The 16,638-nt window shown below is 31.1% G+C and overlaps 1 protein-coding gene across 2 annotated transcripts in view; it reads left to right on the forward strand.

Annotated features, from left to right (window-relative positions):
* Nucleotides 1-16,638, forward strand: part of LOC145269117 (7SK snRNA methylphosphate capping enzyme-like) — a 54,489-nt gene that overhangs the window by 20,488 nt on the left and 17,363 nt on the right. For both annotated transcript variants that reach the window (XM_080124710.1, XM_080124709.1), the window contains one exon: nt 15,913-16,131. In XM_080124710.1, coding sequence (XP_079980836.1) covers nt 15,913-16,131 — 219 coding nt within the window. The remainder of the gene's footprint in view (nt 1-15,912; nt 16,132-16,638) is intronic.

Below are 16,638 nucleotides of genomic sequence, written 5' to 3' on the forward strand. Positions count from 1 at the left end.
AAACCAACGGTACTGATGACTTATTTCATGTAAACTTTCTGAAATAAAAATATAAACATTCCAAGCTTATTTTGAAATTTTTTTTCCCTCTTATAATAGAGCACTCTGCTGGAATCCTTTTTTCCAAAATATTACTAAGTAAAAGGATAAAAGATCAATAATTGGGAAATTATAAAAAATGCTTCAAAAGGAGAAACAAAACAAAATCCGAATAAGTGTATGATTGTTTCAAAAACTATATCCATTTAACTATCTCTGTCCTGAGCCATCCGCTGCCATGTGGGACCCATGTGCTGTATCAGGTCATTTTCCATTTCATTTTTAGTCTTCCCTTTGGCCTCTTATATTCACAAGGTGTCCATTCAATTGTCCTGATGGCAGCTGTTATGTCTGGCTACGTGCACTGCCCATTTGTGTTTGGATGTCTTGATGGCACTATTGATGACAATAACTCTTGTTTGTTGGCAGATCCAGATATTTGTCTTTCTGTTTTATGGAATAACTTGCGTGGGTGCCTGGCGTTGCCCGGGTGTTTGGAGGTGTGTGTTGAGTAAAAAAAAAAAAACGGTAGTCGGCAGGCAGGATTGAACCCGTACCCCAAAGGCGGAAAAGAATGTAAAAAAAAAAAAAAAAAAAAAAAAAAATGTGACTTCTTTGTTGTTGCATCCGTCGCCAAACCGGAAGTGGCAAAGGTTTAAATTAAAGCTAGTCAATCAAAAATATCGGCAAAAAAAAGCGACCCTCCCTGTAGAGAAATGCCCAGTTGAGAGTGAAGGTTTTAATGTTTTGGGCCAATTTTTTCGATATTTGTCGTCCGAAGGGTTGAGTTTCAAAACAATACCAATCGCATGAAAATCCATCGCCTCTGTCAAAAGTTTTAGGTAGACATACATACATACATACGTACATACATTTAAACACAGGTGAGATTTATATTATAGACTAGCAGGGCTACCCGGCGTTGCTCGGGACCGTATAAACAATGAAAAAACAAAAGCAGATATTGAACATATGTTTTATTCTTAGGGGAGAGGAATCTTTTATCTCAAGTTTTAGCGTTACAAACAAACATTTGTCTTTTATATATATAGATAATGACAGGTTTTTGGGGGCCCCCCTCGAAGATAACTGATCAGTTGACCAACTTCTAGTGGTCCGTTTGACGTGAAATTTCGATATTTGTCATCCGGGTGATGGGGTTTCGATATGATACCAAATTTGTCAAGTTTGGTTTCGTCTTTCAAAAGTTTTAGCGTTACAAACAAACATACATACACACAGACGTTTGGCTTTTATATATATAGAAGATGCCTAACATTACATACATACATACACACAGACGTTTGGCTTTTATATATATAGACTAGCAGGGCTACCCGGCGTTGCTCGGGACCATATAAACAATGAAAAAACAAAAGCAGATATTGAACATATGTTTTATTCTTAGGGGAGAGGAATCTTTCATCTCAAGTTTTAGCGTTACAAACAAACATTTGTCTTTTATATATATAGATAATAATGACAGGTTTTTTTGGGGGGCCCCCCTCGAAGATAACTGATCAGTTGACCAACTTCTAGTGGTCCGTTTGACGTGAAATTTCGATATTTGTCATCCGGGTGATGGGGTTTCGATATGATACCAAATTTGTCAAGTTTGGTTTCGTCTTTCAAAAGTTTTAGCGTTACAAACAAACATACATACACACAGACGTTTGGCTTTTATATATATAGAAGATGCCTAACATTATCCTCTCCATCTTTTGTGCCACTGCCAAGATTTTACTTTGGCGAGTCGTCAGGGCCTATGTTTCACGACTGTAAATCATGACAGGTAGTACACATTCATTAAAGATCTTCCCTTTGATTGACATACTTGCTTTTCGGCTTCTCATGATATTCTCCAATTTCTTAAAAGCTGCCCATCCCAAGGCTATCCTTCTCTTTATCTCGGAGAAGATAAGGATGGTTTATGATGAGTTAGATCTTTGTTTGGATGATTAACGCGCGTACAGAATTATGTCGGCAAAATGTTCATTCCAACTTGCTTTTGCACAAATCCATTCATAGATTGAAGTGGTTTAATTTCAAATCTTTATCTGTCGATAGCTCAAAGAGTAAGAAACACGGCTGGATCTGGAGTACTAGATGTTTTGGTTTCAATTTTAGCTGATGGCGCTAAAGTAATTTTTTCTTAAGCTTTTGAAATCAGTACAATATATTAGGTACACTATAATATTCAATAGAGAATTGGATCTGTACTAATAAATAAAAAATAATGCATGAATTAAAATATATTTAACCATTTATGACCTGAATTATGATGTAGGTAATGAAAAAATATTTATTGTTAATTTAAAAAAAAAAAAAAATGGCGTAATAAAGGATAAAAATAAAAGGTAATTGCAACTTCTCTTCCAATTTTCAGATTTTGTAAACATGCCCAGATGCGTTTTATTTTCTTTTGCTGGATTGATAGTTGCTATTTCTTCTAAGGGCAAAATAGATTCATACGAAACAATTACTCTCAAGAATTGTAAATATCAGCATAATTAGAGGAATAAGTTGTAAGATGGTCAGCATCATGAAATTTGGAATATAGACATTTGTCATTTAGTGTTAACTAGCAGGGGGTACCCGGCGATGCCCGGGGGTTTTGAGGTGTGGTTTTGGGTAAATCAAACTAAACGAAAATAAAAAAAAGTTTTAGTAGGTGAGTATGAGGATTGAACCCGAACCCTTGAGGCAAAGTTGAAAATTAAAGTGTGAAAAAAAAACGTGTGACGTTAACCATTGGGCCACTGTGACATACAACGGAGACACGTTTGAATTTATTTATTGAACTATTAAAAACAGGTGTCCGAACTTTGCTGCTTCCATTTGACCTAATGAAGAAGGTCAAATAGAAGTCACGCAGTTAACTTTTGCTGCGAGGCAGTGTTTGGGTTTGTTTACCAAAATTTGACTTTTTTTTTCCTCAACAGATGTTGGGGAGGGGAGGGGGAAACCAGCTCCCAATTATCCAGATTGAACAGCAATTGTCTGATATACAAGATTGATCAAAGCTGGTTGCTTCTGGACGTTTCCCGGTGCGATGCCGAGAACACGCGAGAAGCCAAAATAGCAATAATTTTGTAAGTAGTTTCTTCCCCAGAACTGCTAGACTTTGGAATTCCATTCCAGGTCACTGCTTCCCCAACTGTACTGACATGCATAAGTTCAAGTGCAACGTGAGCCAACATCTCGCTGCCCAAATCCCTACATAGCACCCCAGTAGATGTTTCCCCTGATAGTAGCCCCCTACACCAAAGTGGCAATGTGCCTTGTTTGGGGTGAAAATGTAATAAAAAAAAAAATAAATAAATCTAGACGCTACACGCTTTCCCAAATTGTAGATATTATTATATAGGGAGTATATAAACAGTTCTAAGCAGTAGTAACCCCCCCCCCCCCCCGGGAGCGCGTGCGAGAAAAGCCTTTGCGAGACATACACGAAATTGTCACACACATTTTGCCTTTTATATATATATATAGATTTAATTTAGTTTAAAGTGTAATGATACTATGATTGTCTTCAAACTAAAAAAAAATCATGAAGTTCAATAGTCAAACTACCACTGAGAATTTCGCATTTCATTAACTTAACTTGATTATTATCCATAGTGCTTGAAAAAAGTGTGTTTATGACAACAAACGAAATCCTCCACTCTCTGAGACAAATGGCGACATACTGAATGTAAGAAATGGACAGTTGCAATCTGGAAATATCTAGCATCTATCCAGATACTGAACTAATACGTACAAGGCGTGTTTGAATCAATTCCCACTTTATTTATGCCATCATATTAATTTATTGACGACTAAATAAGTTCAACCTGGTCATATAAAGGGTTAAATGTTGAATGAATTCTGTTTGACACCTCCCCACCGCAACCTCCCTCGTCCCATGAGGCATATTAAGAGCTTCAAAGATTAGAATGCAAAGAAAATGACCCCCTCCCCCCTCTTTCTCTCGTTTATTGCTTTTCTGGGAAGGGTGGGGATCACGCTAGTGCAGTCTCTCTTTTAGTGTTACCAAAGAAATTTATTTGTCCGTAAAAATCTTAACGTGTTATTATACAAGTACTTTGAATAATAACACGTGACGATTTGTACACACAAAGAAATCTTTTTTGTAACACTAAAAGAAAAATGTTGAAAAACGTGAGTGTGTGTGTTAATATGGCTGCTTATCTAACGGACTGTTGTCCTCGGATCGCTTAATGTCTATTTTAACGTGACTCTAGATTTTGTGCATGCGTGTCAGGACATATAATTCGCGTAACACGATGACATACCTGTTTCTGCTGCTACTTTGCCAAATTAACGTCTAATAAATTTCATGGCGGTATTAGTATATGTGTTATATTATGAATAAGCGTTTGGTGTGGTGGGGAAGAACCAGACAAACAATATAAGTTTAATTTTAAGCGATTGATTGCTCAATCGTGGTGCAACGGATAGAGATGTTGAATCTCTACCGTTCCAGGTAAGAATTGTTTGAATAGCGGTTTCAATCCTACCCAAAGCCGGCCAGAGGCTTACTTGGCCAAAACGTGGTGAGACAACAACTATGGATGGCAGTAATTGCTGAGAACGCAGTTAAGATTCGGAGTTCCTATCCCGTTGTGGTTACCACCTAACGAAGGCCAGAGGAATAGTTGGCTGAAACATTGTGAAACAACTAAGAAAGATGAGAATAATAGTCTGGAATAAATAAATTAATATCTAACTGCATATCTAACGGACTATTGTCCTCAGATCCCTTAATGTCTATTTTAACGTGACTCATCTAGTTTTTGTGTGTGCGTGTCAGGACGTATAATACACATAACACGATGACATACCTGTTTCTGCTGCTATTTTGCTAAATTACGGTCTAATACATTTCATAGCGGTATTAGTTTATAAGTAAGCACATTAGATTACATTTTTACTTTTATAGAAGACTAGCCGGGGTGCCTGACGTTGCCCGGGTGTTTAGTGGTGGGGGAGGGGGGGTAAATCAAAGCAAAGAAAAGTGATAACCCTGTTTAAATATTATTAAAAAAAAAAAACTGTTAGAACTTCTTAAAAAAAAATCATAAAAAAACAAAACAAAAAAACAGCGAACGTGATGAAAAAAAGCAAAAAAAAAAAAACAAACACGATGCAAAATGAACAATGTTAAAAATTCTTAGCTGGGGTTGCTCGGCGTTGCCCGGGTATTTGAAAAAAAAAAAAAAAAAAAAGTTTTGGGGAAGGAGGCAGGCTCGAACCCAAATCCTTGAGGTGAAAGCGAAAAAAAAATAAGCGTGATGACTTACCTCGACGCTAAGAAGGTAGGGGAATGAGAATGGAGCAAATTTAATGAGGTCAAACATCAATCCCCCATTTAAGTTTTTTTTTTGTTTTTTTTTTTTGTTTGCCCAAAATTGTTGGGTTGAAAACCAGCTCCCCATAAAAAATGGGGGTGTCCAAATGAATAACAATTGTCTGATATGACGGTTTTCACCGCATTGATCAAAGCTGATGTACTTCCATTTCTTGTAATAAATAATTTTACCAAGAATTTTTCATAAGTTTCGGTTTCGATTATAGCTAATGGCACTCCAATAATCTGTTTTTTTTTTTTTTTTTTTTTTTTTTTTTTTTTTTTTTTAAGAATTCTTCATAAGTCTTGGTTTCGGTTTCAATTTTAGCTGATGGCACCTTAGTAATCGATTTTATTTTTTTTTTATAATTTTATCAAAAATTCTTGATAAGTTTTGGTTTCGATTATAGCTGAAGGAGCTAAAGTTATATATATATATATATATATATATATATATATATAAGTTTAAGATTCGGTTTCAATTCAAGCTGATGAACCCAAGTCATATAAATATATTTTTAATTTTTGAAACTGCAACTTTATAATATATAAAAATCGATAGAACATTAACTCTATAATAATATATACGAAATCTGCAAGAATTAAAGTATCATATTTAAGCGTACTTTACGACCGGGCTTTGCCGGATGTCACTGCTAGCTTAGATGAATACTTTTGCAGTTTTAACAAAAGAGCTACAATAATATCAGAGCGTCTCCATTTACACTGAACATCTACAGAATGCCAACATCAATATATTACATATGAATGAGTCCCCTGTGGAATTTACACAGGTCCTTCTAGTTTCTATGTTATTAAAACAAAATTTAGAATAGCAGTTGTACTTGGCATTGTCTGGGATTTATTTGTTGCACATTTTTAAATAAAATACGACAAATAATACTCATTTAGGGTCATGTCATAACAGGAGATTGGATTACTATTCACATTATGAATTTGATGATTTTATTTTAATTTTTTTGATAAAACTGAATATGTTAAGATTTTGTAGATCTCTATTTTATATTATAAACTAGCAGGGGTACCCGGTGTTGCCCAGGTGCTTGTAGGTGTGTGTGGTGTTAAATAAAAAAGAACCGGAAGCCCTGTGGCGAAGTTTGAAACTAAAATCCGCCAGCCAGAATGAGTTAGTGAAAAATGTTTGAATTTATTTAAGTAAGAACCAAATTGACAGGTGTGCGCCCAGAAGTCGTTATGACGACGACGACATCAATGACCAGGTTTGTTTGTTATAAGCGAAGTAAAAAAAGAAAACAACGTTAACACTTAAGCAGGAAAAAAACACAAAAAAAACTAACGTAAGGCAAACGAACGATGAAAACAGAAAAACGAACACGTGAAAAATGGCTTAAATAAGCCTGTTTCGATATTAAAATTTAAAAAATCGGTGGGTACCCGTTTTTTTGGTGTGTGGTCGAGGGTGGATAAGCGAAGTGAAAAAAAAAACAGAAAAACGAACGTTACGTGAAAAATGGCTTAAATAACACTGGTTCAATATTTAAATTTAAAAAATCGAAAAAAAAAAAAGACATTTCACACCACGATTCAAAACCCAAAACGTTAAGATAATGAACCAACGCGCTAATCGACTGACCTAACATGCCATACATGAAATTTGTTCAGTTTTTCAACTATTTAAAGTAAATCAGGTAATGCCGTCATCTGGCATATGCGTAGAACTGCTCGTCATGAGAAGACCGTTTTTGTTGACCCCAGGGAACTCCTGTCATTATTAACTAGGGCTACCCGGCGTTGCTCGGGACCGTATAAAACAATGAGAAAAATGAAGTTGATTTTGAACGTATTTGTTATTCTTAGAATAGAGGAATTTTTTGATGTTGAGAACGCTAGGCATGAATGACTTACAAAAAAGTTGGCACAAGTGATCTCTCCTTGCAAAAAAAAAACCCAACTTAGTTGACGGTCAAAGAATTAATGGAGTGTTTTTTATTAGCCCTAAAAGAAACCCTGGGGCACACCCAAGAGTTATCGCGAAACATAGACAAACAAAATTATATAGAAATCAGTTTTTTTTTTTTTTTTTTTTTTTTTACAAAGGCATCACCACATTATCAAGGCCCAGAGGCCACTCAAGGATAAGGGTTAAAGAGTGTACAGTAGAAGTTGGTCAATATAGTAATCATTAGTAATGAAAATTTGGTAAATTTAATAACTTATATGGAACGGCTCATCAAGAACTTATTTACTTTAGACTTGAACACAACCATATTGTAGTCAGCCGGAAAGCAGGAATTTAGTTACAACTTTTCAGAAAGTTTTATAAAAATCCAAGGCATCATTTTTTTTTTTTAATTTTTTTTTTTTGATAAGCACAAAAGTGTCAATTTTAGCCATTTTAACCCGAAAGGCACTTCTAGGGAGGTAACCAAAGTTTTTTTTTTTTTTTCGGAAAATCCGTTTTGTTACTTTTTTACTCATATCATGTTTAATGTTTGTGCAAAATTCCCAAAAATTCCAAGGCGTAGTTATTGAGAAAAGTGCGGGAATAAGAGAATAAAGAGAAAAAGAAATGAAAAAAAAAAAATGAACACTATTGTTAAGAAGAAGAAAAAAGAGACTTATGTCGTAAGCAAATGAACCACTGTATGGGGTGTTTTTTATTAGCCCTAAAAGAAACCCTGGGGCACACCCAAGAGTTATCGCGAAATATAGACAAGCAAAGCTATATAGAAATCAGTTAGTTACAACTTTTCAGAAAGTTTTATAAAAATCCAAGGCATCATTTTTTTTTTTTTTTTTTTTTTTTTTTAATAAGCACAAAAGTGTCAATTTTAGCCATTTTAACACGAAAGGCACCCCTTATTCCAGAAAATCCGTTCTGTTATTTTTTTACTCATATCATGTTTAATGTTGGTGCAAGATTTCGAAAAAAATCCAAGGTGTAGTTATTGAAAAAGGTGCGGACATACAATTGAACAAGGGTGAATTTACAGGTCCACCCTCCTTTTGTCGGGGGACCAAAAAAAAAAAACATGAGGATTAAAAGAAGATTATTGTTCCGTTCTTACTCCCCAAGCTCTCTCTCATACGCTTCCCCATTCTGTCATCTTTTCTTCTTTTTTCTTATAACTAGCATTTCAGCCTGGCGTTGCCTGGGTGTTTGGATGTGTGTGTTGAGCAAAAAAAAAAAAAAAAGTGGTAGTAGGAAGGTAGGTTCGAACCCGTATGGTGAAGGAGGAAAAGAACGGGGGAAAAAACCTGACGTCTTTGCTGTTACGAGCACCGCCAAACCAGAAGTGACTTATGTTTTAACTAAGGCTAGACAATCGAAAAGAGAAGATGACTATCGAAAATATCGGCGAAAAAAGCACCCCCCCCCCTCCAAAAAAAAAAAAACGGTTAATTTTTTTTAACTTTGACCCCTATTATGACCCCTTAGCATTTATTGTTTTGGTCTCAAATCAAGTTATTAATTTAGATCCATGTCCAAGGAACCTATATCTAAGATTTCAAGTGTTTAGACCCAAAATTGGCGGAGGAGTTTGGTAGAGTTTACAAAGGTCAAATTGTTGAACTTTGACCTCTTAACAGCCAAATTTCTGGCCAAAAATAGATCACAAAGATTTTCCCAAATCTCAATACCCTGTATATCAAATTTTGAGTCTGTAGACTTAAAATTGACAGAGTTATTGTGTAGGAAAATGTACACACACAGACACATTCACTTTTATAGATATATAAGACTAGTCAGTTATGGCATTGTAAATTCTGTATTTTAATCTGTTTTGTTTTTATTTCTCCTTTTATAAACCTTTTCTATCTTATATTTTCTATCTCTTTTTTTTTTTATTTATTTGCAAAGATCGTTCCAAAAGTAAAGCCTTTTTTTTTTTTTTTTTTTTCCTCAAAATGTTGAAGAGTTCTGAAGACAGGAGTGGTACCATTAAAACGAACAACCTTTTCTGCTACAGAAATTTTTTTTTCTACATAGTCGCCTCCATTCTCTATGCATTTTGCCAGAAATTCAATAACATATTTCTGCTTTTGACCCACGTCCATGACAGGGTTTGCTTTCTTAGTCCAATACTGTTAATATCTGCAACAGAGAGATGAAACTTTCAGGTCATTCGAGTAAAAATTTGTGTCAGAATATTAAAAAGAAAATCTAAATGATTTAAATATTTTTTAAACATTAAAAATAAGAACCCGTGGCACAGTGGTTAGAGTACTTGGTAAAATCAATTGTAAAAGTGACTTTCTCCTGAAGGTTAAAGGTTCAATCCTCAGTGTGGGCGACCGAAAAATACAATTGCGAATTGCTTAGGACCTCTATCCAGTCTGTAATGGAACACGTACATCAAATCTGTTGCCAAGGCCGCTGGAAAAATGGTGGGATCTTTCTATCGATCCGGTAAATATCTCACTGCTGATGCTATTCTCTATCTATATAAGAGCCAGGTAGGTCCAAGGATGGAATATTGTTGCCACATCTGGGCAGGAGCTGCTAGAAAGGACTTGTCCTGCCTTGACAGAGTTCAAAATAGACTTCGTAGCCTCGTAGGAGATGTCCTTTTCTCTTCCTTACAACCTCTATCTCACAGAAGAGATGTTGCGAGTTTGTCTCTGATGTATCGTTATTTTCATGGAAGGTGTTCAACTGAGCTTCAATCTATGGTCCCCCCTCGCCAAACTTTCACAAGAAACACTCGTCTAGCTGTACACACTATCAATAATTCCCCCCACTCTTTATCTGTGCCTAAACCTAAATGTAGATTCCATGAACAAAGCTTCTTTCTTAGAACTGCACGCCTGTGGAATTGTCTTCCGTTTTCCGGCTGACTACAATATGGTTGTGTTCAAGTCTAACATAAATAAGTTCTTGATGAGCCGTTCTATATAAGTTATCAAATTTAACAAATTTTCATTACTAATGATTACTATATTATCCAATGTCTACTGTACACTCTTTAATCCTTATCCTTGAGTGGCCTCTTGGCCTTGATAAGTGGTGATGTTTATGTAAAAAAAAAAAAAAGTAATTCAAAATTTGAATAAGATTTTCTTAATCAGCATAGTCGAAAACCTTTAAAAGTAGTCATTCTAAAGAAAATTGTGGAGGTGGACCTAATGTACAATTTAACCCCCTACCAAAAAAAAATGACCTTGTAATGATGTATGTAACCCACTTTCCGGTTTATGACATCTGGTTGTGCATAACCTGCACACTGAAATATTAATGTTATTATTTCGAAATTATTATTTAACATTGGAAGAGTGGGGTTTAAAATAATTTAAATGCAATACAGAAATGAACAATGTAAAAAAAAAAAAAAAAGCAGATATATCAAAATTTGAATTTAACTATAACATTATGGTATCTGTTCAGTGCACATTTACCTATAATTCAGTAACTAAAATTTCTTTTTCAAAAGTTAATCAATTATAATAATAGAACGACTCATAGAAATCTATCTACATTCTTTTTTCATTTTAATATACTTTCATAGAAATGTTTCTGTTATGTCACAAAAAACTTTTCTTTACATCACAAGTCTCACACTCTTACATGAATTCCATAGCTAATATAACATAGTCTAGTTTACATTAAAACTGTAGCGTAGGTAATTGGTGTAAAACATTGGTAATTGTGACTAAAACCAAACCCTAACTTTCAAGTACACATACACGTCTGTCAATTGAGGTATGGAAGCAAAAAATGGAAAATATTTAAACAGTTTGACAAAATATATAAGATATTAACTTAAATAAACATGGTTGTTTGAAAAGATATGCAGTAAAAAAAAAAACTAAAAAAAAAAGTCAATTGCTAAAAATGTTTACATATTTTTATGTTTTTTTATTATAAGAGTGGTGAAACAAAAAAAAAAAAAACATAAAATATAGTTAAGTATGACCTTTACTCCTGATCTGAAATGGAACACGTACATCAAGTTTGTTGCCAAGGTCGCTGGAAAGATGGTGGGATCCTTCTACCGCTCCAGAAGATATCTCACTACTGATGCAATTCTCTATCTATATAAAAGCCAAGTACGTCCAAGGATGGAATACTGCTGCCATATCTGGGCAGGAGCTGCTAAAAACAGCCTATCCTGCCTTGACAGAGTACAAAATAGACTTTGTGGCTTAGTGGGGGATGCCCTTTTCTCTACCCTGCAACCTGTGAGCCTATCCTTGTTTTATTGTTATTTCCATGGCAGGTGCTCGTCTGAACTCCAATCTCTGGTCCCCCCTCACCAATCTTTCACGAAAAACACCCGTCTAGCAGAATCCACTGTGAAAAATTTCCCCACTCTTTATTTGTGCCTAAATCAAAAACGTGGATTCCATGAACAAAGGTTCTTTCTTAGAACTGCACGCCTGTGGAACGATGTTCCGTCAGCCTGCTTCTCACTTGACTACAACTTGGATGTGTTCAAGTCCAACGTTTACAAATTCCTAATAAACCGCCCCCTTAAGTAAACACTTCATCAAATCTCCACACCAACGTACTGTACTTGCAATAACCTTTGTCCCTGAGTGGCTTCCGGGCCTTGATAAGTGGTGACCACCATGTAAAAAAAAAAAAAAAGTATAAAAATAGTTTAACAGTTTTAAAATGTGAAGAGTACATACAGCGAGAGAAACCAGTAGATGATATTACGGAAACGTTTTTATTTTTTATTTTTTTAATCGGTGTTACGGTTTTTGTGTCCTAGTCTAGGGTTAATGGAATGCCGCAGACATTAATTAAAAATAAAAAGGGTGAAAAAAAAGATAATTTGTAAAAGGAATTTTATTACAAAGAAAAAGAAAACAAAATAGAAAGGATGCAAATTACTAATAAGCTTTTACAATCGTAGCAGTGCAAAGGGGAATAACTCTGTTTTCTAGTTATTTCCCTTTTGATTGAAGTAATTGTTTTTTTTTATATTTTAGATATAAATGCTTTTGGTCAAATATAATTCAGAAAAAAAAATCTATATTTACCAGTTATTGATAGATTTTTTTCTCTGTATCTTGTTGTCCAGTTCATCTGTTATTTAACAACTCAAATTTTTTCTTGTGAGTTCTTCGGGCGGAGTCATAAGGTCTGGTCACCTGTGAACGCGTCCCACTGCTGTATTATAACTGACTATAAATAGCAATCATTCGCTATTTATAGTTGTTGCTAGAGAATGTTCTCGAGAAGCAGAAAAAGAATATTTTTCTGTTCTAGCTTTTGAAAATTTCCAGAGACGCTAAAAAAAAACGTTTTACATTCAAATTTTTAAGTAATACTTTTGTATTATTTTATATAATCTTTTATTGTTATTTCCTTTTAATTAAGTAATTTATTTTATTTTATATTATATAATTTAAGTATTTTTATTTTGTTATAATTATTGATTATATTAGTAATTATTTTTACATTTTATTTTCATTATGTTATTATTTGGATAATTAATATTATTATAATTATTAATTATTTTATTTTTATTATATTTAATTTTTATATGTTATTTGGATAATTAATATTATAATTATTAATTATATTTATTTTTATTATACTTTATTTTTATTATGTTATTATTTGGATAATTAATATAATAAAAATAATTATTAATTATATTAATAATTATTTTTATTATATTTTATTTTTATTACATGTTATTATTTGAATAATTAATATTATCATCATAATTATTATATTTTGTTTTTATTATGTCATGTGGATAGTTAATATTATCATTATTATTATATTAATAATTATTTTTATATTTTATTTTTATAATTAATATTATAATTATTGATTATATTAATAATTATTTTTATTATATTTTGTTTTTATTATATGTTATTATGTGGATAGTTAATATTATCTTTTGTGTAATAAATCATAAGTTCTTCATATCGTAAGCAAAAAATGTCCTATGACAATCAGCGATGATTGTAATAGATTGTGCAAGTTTGTTGTTTTGTCTTCAAAGCGAGAGAGAGAGAAAGAGAGAGTTGGGAAGAATATATATAGCGAGAGAATTCAGTCAATATTGCTGAAATGTTCATTCATAAATAGGCAACGATCATAATAGATTGCACAGGTTTAGTTAAAATCTATTTAAATAAAGTACCTAAAAAGAAAACGTAACTATGTTTGGAAATGATATAATTAATTACTGGAACAAATGTACGAAGTGAGTGAGCAATTTACTCAAAGGGCAAAAGTAGGTATCATTGTGACACCATGTTTGAATTGTACATTAGCGTTCGTTTTCCATGTTAATACCGTTAATCTAGAATATAGGAATGGCCAGAGCTAATCCAATCAGAAGGAGTGGAATTAGTCTGGGAGACTTTATTATTTTTAAAAACAAAAGAGGGAAAGATTGTTATATCAATAAGTTAATGATCTAGTTACAAAGGGTGAAGCCCCATATCTCTCAAAAGTGCAGAATTCCTCCCGGTGATGACTGGGGGTGGTAGGAGAACTTGTTATTTAGAGGGAAAAATAGGAACTACCTCTTCTAAAGATGGTTGTGATTGTGATGATGTTCCTCCTAGGATAAATTTAGGATTTTATCATAACAACTAAATGAGCCTAAAATGTCGTTCTAAAGTTGCATAAGAGAGTTGCTAATAGCCCAGACATAATAAATTTGTGTGTGGCATCTATTGTTGCAAACCTACACTACTTTGCTCCAAAGGGGAATTTCTGCAATCAAAATATTATATATGGGGATAGAAAATATATATATTATCTCCGACTCAGTTGTCACCAGTTATGTTCATTCAGTTTATGTTAGACATCAGTTAACAAATCTGAGGTTACATTGATGGAAACGTAAAAAAAAATCTCAAGATGAGAACAGTAGTCCAAAGAAATATAATACATAATCAATCCGCATCTCAAAAATTTAAAAACATGAAATACACTGACACTGTTTATACTTTTTTATCTAGAAGAGAGAAAAACTTCTTTTTTTTTTTTTTTCGATTTTCGATACTTATCGGATGAATTTCTGTACAAAACATATCTAAGAACACTGCCAGACATATAAATTTGCTTCATATGAAATTTGCTAAAGATAAGCTTAACTGTTTCAGAACCTATGAGGAAGAAACTAACACACACACAAAGTGACTTTTATATATAAAAAAAAAAAACAGATTTATTACTTTAGAAATGATTTGCTGAAATTTTATGACCTCCCTTGTCAGTGTAACGTAAAACATTCCCCTTTAAAAATTATTCTTTTTTTTTATATATAAGAGAGAAAATCTATTTTTAAGATCGGATTTTTTTTTTCTCGATACTTATCAGATGAATTTCTGTATAAAACATATCTAAGAACGCTGCCAGACATATAAATTAGCTTTGTGTGAAATTTGCTAAAGATAAGCTCAGCCGTTTCAGAACCTATGAGGAAGAAACTAACACGCAAGCAATATCAAAATATTGTCTAGGAGATATATCAAGTGATATTTTAATTTTTTTTTTTTTTTTTTTTTAATTTTTCAATATATCAAGTGATATTTTAATTTTTTTTTTTTAATTTTTCAATATATCAAGTGATATTTTAATTTAAAAAATTTTTTTTTAATTTTTCAATATATCAAGTGATATTTTAATTTAAAAAAATTTTTTTTAATTTTTCAATATATCAAGTGATATTTTAATTTAAAAAAATTTTTTTTAATTTTTCAATATATCAAGTGATATTTTAATTTTTTTTTTTAATTTTTCAATATATCAAGTGATATTTTAATTTTTTTTTTAATTTTTCAATATATCAAGTGATATTTTAATTTAAAATTTTTTTTTTTTTTTTCAATATATCAAGTGATATTTTAATTAAAAAAATTTTTTTTTTAATTTTTTTATATATTAAGTGATATTTTAATTTTAAATTTTTCTTTAATTTTTCAATATATCAAGTGATATTTTAATTAAAAAATGTTTTTTTTAATTTTTCAATATATCAAGTGATATTTTAATTTTTTAAAGTTTTTTTTTATTTTTCAATATATCAAGTGATATTTTGATTAAAAAAGATTTTTTTTAATTTTTCAATATATCAAGTGATATTTTAATTTAAAAAAATTTTTTTTTTAATTTTTCAATATATCAAGTGATATTTTAATTTTTTAAAGTTTTTTTTTATTTTTCAATATATCAAGTGATATTTTAATTTAAAAAAATTTTTTTTTTTTTAATTTTTCAATATATCAAGTGATATTTTAATTAAAAAAATTTTTTTTTTTAATTTTTCAATATATCAAGTAATATTTTAATTTTTTTATTTTTTTTATTTTTCAATATATCAAGTGATATTTTAATTTAAAAAAAAATTTTTTTTTAATTTTTCAATATATCAAGTGATATTTTAATTTTTCAAAATTTTTTTTTTTTTCAAATTTTTCAAAAATTTTTTTTTTTTTCAAATTTTTCAATATATCAGTTGATATTTTAATTTAAAAAAATTTTTTTTTTTTTTCAAATTTTTCAATATATCAAGTGATATTTTAATTAAAAAATTTTTTTTTTTTTTAATTTTTCTTTCCAGGGTAGTTATGTACTGGAGAGTGACGAGTTGCTTGAATTACAGAAAGCGGAATATGATTTAATCTTGTGCATGAGTCTGACTAAATGGATCCACTTGAATTGGGGAGATGAAGCACTGAAACGATCTTTTAAAAGGATGTATCGCCAGTTGCGGCCTGGGGGAAAATTAATACTGGAACCGCAGTCATGGAGTTCATACAAAAAACGCAAAAGACTTACCGTAAGCAACTTTTTCTTTTTTTTTTTCATTTATAAAATAAATACATTATTTTCATTAATAAAATTAAATATATATTTTTTTATTAATGCATTTTTTTTTCATTTATAAAATTAAATATATTTTTTTTAATTAATGCATTTTATTTTCATTAATAAAATTAAATATATTTTTTTGATTAATGCATTTTGTTTTCATTAATAAAATTAAATATATTTTTTTTGATTAATGCATTTTTTTTTTCATTAATAAAATTAAATATATTTTTTTTTATTAATGCATTTTTTTCATTAATAAAATTAAATATATTTTTTTTGATTAATGCATTTTTTTTTTCATTAATAAAATTAAATATATTTTTTTTTATTAATGCATTTTTTTTCATTAATAAAATTAAATATATTTTTTTTGATTAATGCATTTTTTTTCATTAATAAAATTTTTTTTTTTTTGATTATGCATTTTTTTTTCATTAATAACATTAAATATATTTTTTTTGATTAATGCATT

The sequence above is a fragment of the Euprymna scolopes genome, chromosome 45, assembly GCF_053919585.1.
Source record: "Euprymna scolopes isolate OS-2025 chromosome 45, ASM5391958v1, whole genome shotgun sequence".
In the NCBI taxonomy this organism is placed as follows: Eukaryota; Metazoa; Mollusca; class Cephalopoda; order Sepiida; family Sepiolidae; genus Euprymna; species Euprymna scolopes.